General features: G+C 48.9%; 1 protein-coding gene and 1 non-coding gene across 2 annotated transcripts in view; one reads left to right on the forward strand and one right to left on the reverse strand.

The window, feature by feature from the left end:
• Positions 1-4,453: 4,453 nt before the first annotated feature.
• TRNAS-AGA (transfer RNA serine (anticodon AGA)) lies at positions 4,454-4,535 on the reverse strand. Its single transcript has one exon. It is a non-coding gene; the product is annotated as a tRNA-Ser (tRNA).
• A 3,390-nt stretch (positions 4,536-7,925) lies between these two features.
• Positions 7,926-12,760, forward strand: part of BPTF (bromodomain PHD finger transcription factor) — a 73,884-nt gene continuing 69,049 nt past the window's right edge. The window contains exon 1 of the mRNA XM_066585992.1: positions 7,926-8,364. Within this exon, the coding sequence (XP_066442089.1) occupies positions 7,926-8,364 (439 nt within the window). The remainder of the gene's footprint in view (positions 8,365-12,760) is intronic.

The following is a 12,760-nucleotide window of genomic DNA, read 5'->3' on the forward strand; positions in this document are numbered from 1 at the left end:
TATGACGCAGCGGGCACGTCATGTGACGCTGTGGGCGTTTCATATGACACGGCTGGCATGTCACGCTCTATATTGCGCATGCGCGCCGAAGCGTCATGTGAGACGTCTGGTGGCGGATCTGAAGGTAAGTATGGGGTCTCTGGGGGGGCGCCGTGACGGGCTCTGCTGCGGAATTCTGCTTGCGGAGCCCGTCACAGCCGTGTGAAGCCAGCCTTACTTCTCTTTTCTGGGAAAACTGAAGGTCTTTTCTCTATTATGGACAATAGTTATACACAATATTGGTACTGGAGCTGTAGGTTTAGACTTTAGTTTGTAGCTGTATGTTCTATTTGTTACGATTCCCCAGGTTGGGAGTCTTGGTCTCCTTTGTTATAACGGCCAAAATTATTTTAAAAAAAAGGGGTATTATAAAATCTTAAGGGAGTGAGAAAACTGTAATGTTCTAATTTTGTGACGCATTTTTGCTGACTCTCCCTTGTTTTGTATTGTGATGTATGACGCGACCAATAAACGTTCCTTTACACAAATAATAACCTGTTGGGCCACTTGGATACATGATGTGATACGAGCGGGCATGGAGGTGTACAGACTTCATATCTAATCTTACGGGCACATTTGCCTACGGATCATGCACCTGGGCCTCTAGATCCTGCACACTCGTAGGCTGCTGAAACTGGGGTCCCATAAATACTTGGTCATTGATAAATCTGGCGACTGGGCAGCCACAGAAGTGTGACAATGTTGTGGAGGCTTCCTGTGACCCCCTTGTGTGCGGCTGAGTATTATCCTGCTGCCTCTTGGAAGCCGCTATGAGAGGAACACATGTGGCTGCAGGATGTCCTGAACATATCGCTGAGCTGTCATTGTCCCTCATACCACCACTAGGGGGGGGGGGGGGGGACCGACTGTCATATTCAATGCCCCTCAGACCATCACACCAGCAGGGGGCAGTGTGCTGCCTACACAGCAACAGCCGAATTGAGGCGCTCACTGCTAGGTCTCCAGCTTGAATACCGCCGTCGTTGACTCCCAAACAGAACCTGGAATAGTCACTAGAGACAATATGGTTCGAGTCCATAGCAGATACAGATTTCTTGTCCATGACATCACTCCAAATAAAGGTGACAGTGTTGGGGTGTTAATGCAGGGCACTTAGAGAATGTCGTGAAACTAAATTTCTTCTGATAAGCGCCTGGAAAATGTCCGGCCAGAAACAGGGACCTGTAATGAAGGTGCAACCTGTGCCTAGATGGCGGACAACGAAACAGTTGGAGCTGCTCATCGGCAGATCAAACAATCCTGTCTACTGGTGGTCTGTCTGGGCCATCCGGAGTATGTTCACCATGTGTGCATGCCCTTACGTAACCAGTGCTGCCACCTCCTAACAACTTGGTCAGATTGGCCCAGGTGGGGGCAATTCGCACAGACGCACACTATTATGCATATATATGCACAGACACACACCGTTATGCATATATACACACAGACGCACACCATTCTACACATATACGCACAGACGCACACCATTCTACACATATATGCACAGACGCACACCATTCTACACATATATGCAGAGACGCACACTATTATACACATATAGCACAGGCGCACATTATTATACATATATACACACACACATATATATATATATATACACACATACATAAACACACAGGTGCATATACATATATACACACATATTATATATATACACACATATACACACATACATACACACATATTATATATACAGACACATATACACGCACACACATATGCACACAAGGACACTTCTGCATTTTTATACACATTTTTATACTTACCTGCATCCAATGTGGTCCCACTGGCAGGTATACCGGCTGCTCTCAGTCCTTCTTGGGGCCCTCCTGCATACTTGGGCCCCTGATGTCTCCCAGGCCTGCAGCCATGAACAGAGGGAGGGCCGGTGAGAGGAGGTCAGCGCTGACCAGGCTCTCCTCCTGCAGCTGTTCCTCCTCAGCGTCCCTCTCATGTTCTCTGCAGTCTTCTTTTTCCCTCCTCCACGGATGTTGTCAGTCTGCTATTGGCACTCCTCTATTACTGTCTGCACTAGACAGAACAAGCTGATAGAAGATCGCCTACTGACAGCAGCACGAGGGTGAGGGAACTTTGTGCACATCCGGCGGGCCACAGAAAATGAGGAGGCGGGCCGGATTCGGCCCGCAGGCCTTGTGCTTGTCACCTGTGGTCTATACGGACCACAACTGGAATTATTTACATATGTGCCTAAAACCGCATGCCGAGTTTTGCAGCAATCCGACATTTTTATCCGGGTGCATTATTTTTTTTGTCACGGAGTGTCACCATAAGGCTACTCGCACACAACTGCAAAATTACAATCTCGGCTGCGATTCTTGGTTGCAACTCACATTGGTCGGCACACGGGCATCCCTTCTGCCTGCTGTCTGATGTACTGAACATGGCACATTGATGTTATTCAGTATAGGACATGCTGTGATTTCCCCCCCCCCCGTGTCATGTCGCCCCAATACAGTACTTGACACTATATTATGTCTCCTTAGGATCAAATATAGCAGAAGTAGTACTTCCAAGAATGGCCTCCATTAGTGGTGGGGCATCACCCCTGCTCTCTTGTAGATTTCCAAGGTATTTTATATTACCCCAAAGACATAAAGGGGAGCACAGATAAGTGTCTCCACATCGAGATGTAATTGTATCCTCCACCTTTAGCAGGGCGCAGTGTGACCCCCTATTACCAACTAAGGGTTCGTTCACATCAGCATTAGGGGATTCAGTTTTCCTGTTTCAGTCCCCCTCTGACCAAACAAAACCTAACTGACTATAATGGGGTCAGTGTGATTTCCAGCGAGCAGTCCGACATTGTCCGGAATTTACAGGATGAATTAGCGCTGCTTTTGGCCACCGCGGATTTTCTGTGGAATTGCCGCAGGTACTCCATTGAGACATGCCCATGGCGATCCCCGTGCAGCTTATATAAACATGCTGCAGCTTCAGGATCCGCAGCGTTAAAAAAAAAAAATACTACAAATTCATTGCGTAAAATTTCTGCAGCACGTGAACATTTTTTACAGTCCCATGTCCCATACCGTTCCCGGAAGTGTAATTGAGGCTTCAATTCCCATTGATTTCAATGGGAATGCAGCCATCTATGATGCTTCCACCTCCAACCCGAAGACAACGTCTGTCCGTGCTGCACTGACAGCGGGCCAGACGATCAGGTGATCACCAGGGATTCTGAGTGGCAGGTTCTCAGCAATTATCATAAGGATAAGTCATCAACAGAATTTGCCCAGGGAACCCCTTTAGTGGTCACTGTCCCTCACATAGGGGTATACTTATGAACGTCTGTCTATTCTGGCTGGAATTGCACCTTCAAGGTGATAGGATGGCATAGAAGCCCCTGTATATGGCCAGTCCTAATATTTTGAGTGACTGGATGATTATATGATCACATAGGCTACCAATTCTGCTTTCTCTCACACCTGATAAATAGCCCCCACCAGACCATGTACGATTTATTGTAATTGCTGTTAGGATACTCCTGATTTTTTTAGTACATAGTTGTCAGTATCACTCCAATGTATCCAACCAAAATCATAGCTCCCCTTTAAATATTACTGGTAAAATGTACCGATATATTATGCATAATGTCTTCTGCCAACTCACGGTGCCACTCACAGAAATAGTCACTCAGTTTTATCTTTGACATGAGATTGTGATGGCAACTTTTTACACGGACAGCAAAGGTGGCGGTCAGGAGTCCTGGTCAGTGTATTCAAATGTGACTGTTTTGCCCCTGCGGACATCATGTAGCCCCCGAACCACAAGGATTGTTCTTCCACATCTATTCTCAAGGATGCAGTTCTAAACTCTGCCAGCAGGTGTCAGTGGTTGCCTCATATTTTTAGTGAAAAGTATACCGAGGAGCTGGATAAATCTGACACCCGGCTGGCAGCTTCTTCATCCTTTTCTATTGCGTTTGGACTGTTGACCTTTGAGTCTGATTATTTGCAGCCCTTCGACCATTTCTTCAAGTGGACTTTATCATAATGCTGATCTGCTAATTTCCCTCTCATTCACTACTTGCAAATATAATTTTTCTGGTTAGCCATTAAAGGTATAAGGGACGGAGGTTCCAGCACAGATCCGGCTGAAGATAATGGATAAAAAAGCGCTGCAAAAGCTGGTCAGCCGTGTGGAAAGTGGGGGACCCCATTATAGTCACTGGGGTCCGCCTGTCGCTGCTCGGTTCTGTCTAGCACCTGTCCCGCCACAGGGATTCCCTTTTCCTGCTGGCAAAGTACTTTCCCAGATTGCGCCCCAATTTGGCATGTCAGGGGTTAATCTGAACGTTCTTACATTATAATGGGGAAAGTCAGTGATAAATATGCAATACAGAAGCCTATGGGAATTATGGCTGAAGAAAAGGTTTCGTAGTCGGCAGGATTCGAACCTGCGCGGGGAGACCCCAATGGATTTCTAGTCCATCGCCTTAACCACTCGGCCACGACTACAACATGGTGGATCAAAACTATGAGGGTTGTAAGGGAGGTAGCAGCTGAGCCCTGTGTACCTCAGGAGACACAAACTCATATACCATGATTACTATTCTTATTATCACACACTCAGCTCCGAAGGAATAACAAGTGTTACAGGGCTTCTGGGCTGGAATATTGGTGCTCGTGAAAGATCATCAAAATCATAGCCCCCAAAAACCCTATTATAGTCTGCTCCTAGTCATAATACTTTGGGGGCCTGTCTATTACACTGTGTATATGTTATACAGAATTTATAGGATAATATGGGCTGCCTTTAGATTATTACTGTGAACATATTATATATACAGTATTTTGGGGAGCCCCTGGATTATTACATAATATATATTATGTAGGATATTTCCAGCAGCCCCTGAATTATTACACAATGTACATATAATACACAATCTTTTGGAGGGCCCTAGATTATTACATAGTGTACATATTGTATACAGTATTTTGGAGAGCCTGTGGCTTATTAAGCAGTGTATATTATATAGGATATTTCTAGCAGTCCCTGAATTATTACACAGTGTATATTATATAGGATATTATGAGCTGCCCTTGGATTATTACCCTGTATACATATTATGTGTATATATAATATAGGGTATTATGGGATGCCCTTGGCGTATTAGTGTACATATTATATACAGTATTTTGGGGTGCCCCTGGATTTACACAGTGTATATTATATAGGATATTATGAGCTGTCCTTGGATTATTACCCTGTATACATATTATACATTATTATGTGTATATATAATATAGGGTATTATGGGATGCCCTTGGAGTATTACATAGTGTACATATTATATACAGTATTTTGGGGTGCCCCTGGATTATTACACAGTATATATTATATAGGATATTTCCAGCTGCCATTTTATTACACAGTGTATATTATATAGAATATTATGGGCTGCCCTTGGGTTATTGCACTGTGTACATATTATATACAGTATTTAGGGTACCCCCTGGATTATTACGAAATGTATAGTATATAAAATATTATGGTCTGCCCTTGAATTATTACCCTGTATACATATATTATTATTTGTATATAATATAGGGTATTATGGGATGCCCTTGAATTATTACCCTGTATACATATATTATTATTTGTATATAATATAGGGTATTATGGGATGCCGTTGGATTATTACCCTGTATACATATATTATTATTTGTATATAATATAGGGTATTATGGGATGCCGTTGGATTATTACCCTGTATACATATATTATTATTTGTATATAATATAGGGTATTATGGGATGCCGTTGGATTATTACCCTGTATACATATATTATTATTTGTATATAATATAGGGTATTATGGGATGCCGTTGGATTATTACATAGTGTATATATTCTATACAGTATATTAGGCTGCCCCTGGATTATTACACAGTGTATATTTTAAAGCATATTTCCAGGGGGGAGCTTTATTATTACACAGTATTGGGGGGGGGGATGTATTATTACTCATTATTAGAGATGAGCGAACCTACTCGGCCACTCCCCTTTTTCGCCCGAGCACCGCGATTTTCGAGTACTTCCGTACTCGGGTGAAAAGATTCGGGGGGCGCCGTGGGTGAGTTGCGGGTTGCAGCGGGGAGAGGGAGAGAGAGAGAGAGGGCTCCCCCTGTTCCCCGCTGCTACCCCCCGCTCTGCCACGCCTCCCTCCGAATCTTTTCACCCGAGTACGGAAGTACTCGAAAATCGCGGTGCTCGATCGAGTAATTATTACACATTATTTGGGGGACTGTATTATTGCACAGCATTGGGGGGGCTGTATTATACAGTATTGGGGGGCTGTATTATTACACATTATTTGAGGGGGCTGTATTATTACACAGTATTTGGGGGGGTTTGTGTTATTACACAGTGTTGGGGGTGCTGTATTTTTACACAGTATTTGGGGGGCTGCATTTTTACACTGTTTTTTTGTGTGGGGGGGGCAGTATTATTACACGGTATTAGGGGGGGCTGTATTATTACACATTATTTGGGGGGCTGTATTATTACACAGTATCTGGGGGGCTATATTAGCACACATTATTGGGGGGCTGTATTATACATTATTTGGGAGGCTGTATTATTACTCAGTATCTAGGGGGCTGTATTATTACACAGCATTTGGGGGGGGGTTGTATTACACAGTATTGGAGGGGCTTCAATATTACACAGTATTTGAGTAGGCTGTATTATTACACAGTATTTGGGGGGTTGTATTATTCCATAGTATTGCAGGGGGCTGTATTATTACACAGTATTAGGGGGCTGTATTATTAAACACTATTGCAAGGGCTGTTATGGGAATTATGGCTGAAGAAAAGTTTTCGTAATCACAGTATTGGAGGGGCTGTATTATTACACATAATTTGAGAGGGTATTACACAGTATTTGGGGGGGGGGGGGTCTGTGTTATTACACAGTGTTGGGGATGCTGTATTTTACACAGTATTTGGGGGGTCTGTGTTATTATACAGTGTTGGGGGTGCTGTATTTTTACATAGTATTTTTGGGGGGAGGCTGTATTATTACACATTATTTGTGGGGCTGTATTATTACACAGTATTTGGGGGGGCTGTATTATTACACAGTATTTGGCGGTTCCCCTGTATTATTACACATTTGAGGGGGTTGTATGTTGTATTATTACATAGTATTGGATGGGCTGTATTATTACACAGTATTTAGGGGTCTCGTGTATTATTACACAGTATTTGGGGGTTCCCCTGTAGTATTACACATTATTTGGGGGTCCCCTGTATTATTACAGTTTTAGGGGGTTCCCCTGTATTATTACAGTTTTTTTGGGGTTCCTCCGTAGTATTGCCGTTTTGGGGAGTTCCCCTGTATTATTACACAGTTTTGGGGGGTTCCCCTGTAGTATTACACATTATTTGGGGGTCCCCCTGTATTATTACACAGTATTTGGGGGTTTCGTGTATTATTACACAGTTTTGGGGGGGTTCCCCGGTATTATTACACAGTATTTAAGGTTCCCCTGTATTACACAGTTTTTGGGGGGTTCCCCTGTATTATTACACATTATTTGGGGTTGCCCTGGATTATTAGGCTCTGTACGGCGCTGCAATTCCCGAGCCGCGGCCGCCAGGTGGAGCTGTCCGCCGCCTTCTCGCCATCACGTGACTCAGGCCTGGCTCTTCCAGTCGAGGGAGAGGGTAAGATGGCGGCCGTGGCGGCTCCGGAGCCAGGCACCGCCACCTGTGACTGACCGTACCGCGTCTGCCGGCCGGGGCGCCGCCTCCTCTCTGCGGGACCCCGCCGCCACCAGCGCCCCATTGCTGCCCCTCTCGGCCCGCCATCCACAAGGCTTTCCGCTCCAGAGGCCTAAGCATGAGGGGGCGGCGGGGTAGGCCGCCCAAGACCCCCTCACTGCCGCCCGCCGACATCTCCCCGGGCCCCACGGGCGGCCTCCGCTCCCGGCTCCGGGGCATCAACAGCCGGGGCCGCTGGGCGCTGCACGCCGGGAATAGCAGCCCGCCGCCCGCCCGGGGCCGCCGGAGGAAGAGCGGGCTGGGGCACGGCGGCCGCGGCAGGAGAGGCCGGGGCGGGCGGCCGGGAGCCGGACGGGCCCCCAGCAAGGTGGTCTACGATGACCATGACAGCGACGACGACGAGGAGCCCGACGAGCACCGCGACACCGACTACATGGAGACCGACGACATCGATGACGACGACTACCGACAAGACGAGGAGATGGACGATGACGACGCCAGCTACTGCACGGACAGCAGCTTCAGGAGCCACAGCACCTACAGCAGCAGCACCCCGGGTGAGCGCCGCCTGGCGGCCGGGACAGCGGCAGGGAGCCCGCTGCACGCTTCATTGTCGCGAGCACCCCCAGCGGCCGGTGCCGGTACTGCAGCCGGACCACACGACCCACTGCAGAAGTGGGATATAGTAGTGTCATTACACCCCCAACTGTGGGAGGAGGGGGTAATAATAGTGTCATTATACCCCCAACTGTGGGAGGAGGGGGGAATAATAGTGTCATTACACCCCCAACTGTGGGAGGAGGGGGGATTAATAGTGTCATTAGACCCCCAACTGTGGGAGGAGGGGGGATTAATAGTGTCATTAGACCCCCAACTGTGGGAGGAGGGGGGAATAATAGTGTCATTAGACCCCCAACTGTGGGAGGAGGGGGGAATAATAGTGTCATTAGACCCCCAACTGTGGGAGGAGGGGGGAATAATAGAGTCATTATATCCCCAACTGTGGGAGGAGGGGGGATTAATAGTGTCATTACACCCCCAACTGTGGGAGGAGGGGGGATTAATAGTGTCATTACACCCCCAACTGTGGGAGGAGGGGGGATTAATAGTGTCATTACACCCCCAACTGTGGGAGGAGGGGGGATTAATAGTGTCATTACACCCCCAACTGTGGGAGGAGGGGGGATTAATAGTGTCATTACACCCCCAACTGTGGGAGGAGGGGGGATTAATAGTGTCATTACACCCCCAACTGTGGGAGGAGGGGGGATTAATAGTGTCATTACACCCCCAACTGTGGGAGGTGGGGGGAATAATAGTGTCATTACACCCCCAACTGTGGGAGGAGGGGGAATAATAGTGTCATTACACCCCCAACTGTGGGAGGAGGGGGGATTAATAGTGTCATTACACCCCCAACTGTGGGAGGAGGGGGGAATAATAGTGTCATTACACCCCCAACTGTGGGAGGAGGGGGGATTAATAGTGTCATTACACCCCCAACTGTGGGAGGAGGGGGGATTAATAGTGTCATTAGACCCCCAACTGTGGGAGGAGGGGGGAATAATAGTGTCATTACACCCCCAACTGTGGGAGGAGGGGGGAATAAGTGTCATTACACCCCCAACTGTGGGAGGAGGGGGGAATAATAGTGTCATTACACCCCCAACTGTGGGAGGAGGGGGGAATAATAGTGTCATTACACCCCCAACTGTGGGAGGAGGGGGGGATTAATAGTGTCATTACACCCCCAACTGTGGGAGGAGGGGGGATTAATAGTGTCATTACACCCCCAACTGTGGGAGGAGGGGGGATTAATAGTGTCATTACACCCCCAACTGTGGGAGGAGGGGGGATTAATAGTGTCATTACACCCCCAACTGTGGGAGGAGGGGGGATTAATAGTGTCATTACACCCCCAACTGTGGGAGGAGGGGGGATTAATAGTGTCATTACACCCCCAACTGTGGGAGGAGGGGGGGATTAATAGTGTCATTACACCCCCAACTGTGGGAGGAGGGGGGGATTAATAGTGTCATTACACCCCCAACTGTGGGAGGAGGGGGGATTAATAGTGTCATTACACCCCCAACTGTGGGAGGAGGGGGGATTAATAGTGTCATTACACCCCCAACTGTGGGAGGAGGGGGGATTAATAGTGTCATTACACCCCCAACTGTGGGAGGAGGGGGGATTAATAGTGTCATTACACCCCCAACTGTGGGAGGAGGGGGGATTAATAGTGTCATTACACCCCCAACTGTGGGAGGAGGGGGGATTAATAGTGTCATTACACCCCCAACTGTGGGAGGAGGGGGGATTAATAGTGTCATTACACCCCCAACTGTGGGAGGAGGGGGGATTAATAGTGTCATTACACCCCCAACTGTGGGAGGAGGGGGGATTAATAGTGTCATTACACCCCCAACTGTGGGAGGAGGGGGGATTAATAGTGTCATTACACCCCCCAACTGTGGGAGGAGGGGGGATTAATAGTGTCATTACACCCCCCAACTGTGGGAGGAGGGGGGATTAATAGTGTCATTACACCCCCCAACTGTGGGAGGAGGGGGGATTAATAGTGTCATTACACCCCCCAACTGTGGGAGGAGGGGGGATTAATAGTGTCATTACACCCCCAACTGTGGGAGGAGGGGGGATTAATAGTGTCATTAGACCCCCAACTGTGGGAGGAGGGGGGATTAATAGTGTCATTAGACCCCCAACTGTGGGAGGAGGGGGGATTAATAGTGTCATTAGACCCCCAACTGTGGGAGGAGGGGGGATTAATAGTGTCATTACACCCCCAACTGTGGGAGGAGGGGGGATTAATAGTGTCATTACACCCCCAACTGTGGGAGGAGGGGGGATTAATAGTGTCATTAGACCCCCAACTGTGGGAGGAGGGGGGAATAATAGTGTCATTAGATCCCCAACTGTGGGAGGAGGGGGGATTAATAGTGTCATTACACCCCCAACTGTGGGAGGAGGGGGGATTAATAGTGTCATTACACCCCCAACTGTGGGAGGAGGGGGGAATAATAGTGTCATTAGACCCCCAACTGTGGGAGGAGGGGGGGAATAATAGTGTCATTAGATCCCCAACTGTGGGAAGAGGGGGGATTAATAGTGTCATTAGATCCCCCAACTGTGGGAAGAGGGGGGATTAATAGTGTCATTACACCCCCAACTGTGGGAGGAGGGGGGATTAATAGTGTCATTACACCCCCAACTGTGGGAGGAGGGGGGAATAATAGTGTCATTACACCCCCAACTGTGGGAGGAGGGGGGAATAATAGTGTCATTACACCCCCAACTGTGGGAGGAGGGGGGAATAATAGTGTCATTACACCCCCAACTGTGGGAAGGAGTGGGGAATAATAGTGTCATTACACCCCCAACTGTGGGAGGAGTGGGGAATAATAGTGTCATTACACCCCAACTGTGGGAGTAGGGGGGAATAATAGTGTCATTACACCCCCAACTGTGGGAGGAGGGGGGAATAATAGTGTCATTACACCCCCAACTGTGGGAGGAGGGGGGAATAATAGTGTCATTACACCCCCCAACTGTGGGAGGAGGGGGGAATAATAGTGTCATTACACCCCCCAACTGTGGGAGGAGGGGGAATAATAGTGTCACTACCCCCCCAAGCTGTGGGAGGAGGAGGGAATAATAGTGTTACTACCCCCCCTCCCCCAAGCTGTGGGAGGAGGAGGGAATAATAGTGTTACTACCCCCCCTCCCCCAAGCTGTGGGAGGAGGAGGGAATAATAGTGTTACTGCCCCCCCCTCCCCCCAAGCTGTGGGAGGAGGAGGGAATAATAGTGTTACTGCCCCCCCCCCCCGCAAGCTGTGGGAGGAGGAGGGAATAATAGTGTTACTACCCCCCCAACTGTGGGAGGAGGGGGGGAATAATAGTGTCATTACACCCCCAACTGTGGGAGGAGGGAGGGAATCAATAGTGTTACTACCCCTCCCCAAGCAGTGGGAGGAGGGGGGAATAATAGTGTTACTACCCCCCCCCCCAAGCTGTGGGAGGAGGGGGGAATAATAGTGTTACTACCCCCCCCCCCCCAAGCTGTGGGAGGAGGGGGAATAATAGTGTTACTACCCTCCCCCAAGCTGTGGGAGGAGGGGGGGAATAATAGTGTTACTACCCCCCCCCCCAAGCTGTGGGAAGGAGGGGGGAATAATAGTGTTACTACCCCCCCCCCCCCCAAGCTGTGGGAGGAGGGGGGAATAATAGTGTTACTACCCCCCCAAGCTGTGGGAGCGAGGAGGGGAATAATAGTGTCATTACATCCCCAAGCTGTGGGAGGAGGGGGGAATAATAGTGTTACTACCCCCCCCCCCAAGCTGTGGGAGGAGGGGGGAATAATAGTGTTACTACCCCCCCAAGCTGTGGGAGGAGGGGGGAATAATAGTGTTACTACCCCCCCCCCCCCCAAGCTGTGGGAGGAGGGGGGAATAATAGTGTTACTACCCCCCCCAAGCTGTGGGAGGAGGGGGGAATAATAGTGTTACTACCGCCCCCCAAGCTGTGGGAGGAGGGGGGAATAATAGTGTTACTACCCCCCCCCCCCCCAAGCTGTGGGAGGAGGGGGGAATAATAGTGTTACTACCCCCCCCCAAGCTGTGGGAGGAGGAGGGGAATAATAGTGTTACTACCCCCCGCCCAAGCTGTGGGAGGAGGAGGGGAATAATAGTGTTACTACCCCCCCCCCCCCCCAAGCTGTGGAGGAGGAGGGAATAATAGTGTTACTACCCCCCCAAGCTGTGGGAGGAGGAGGGAATAATAGTGTTACTGCCCCCCCCTCCCCCCCAAGCTGTGGGAGGAGGAGGGAATAATAGTGTTACTACCACCCCCCCCCCCCCAAGCTGTGGGAGGAGGAGGGAATAATAGTGTTACTACCACCCCCAAGCTGTGGGAGGAGGAGGGAATAATAGTGA

This window comes from Eleutherodactylus coqui, chromosome 13 (genome assembly GCF_035609145.1).
Source record: "Eleutherodactylus coqui strain aEleCoq1 chromosome 13, aEleCoq1.hap1, whole genome shotgun sequence".
NCBI classification, from domain to species: domain Eukaryota; kingdom Metazoa; phylum Chordata; class Amphibia; order Anura; family Eleutherodactylidae; genus Eleutherodactylus; species Eleutherodactylus coqui.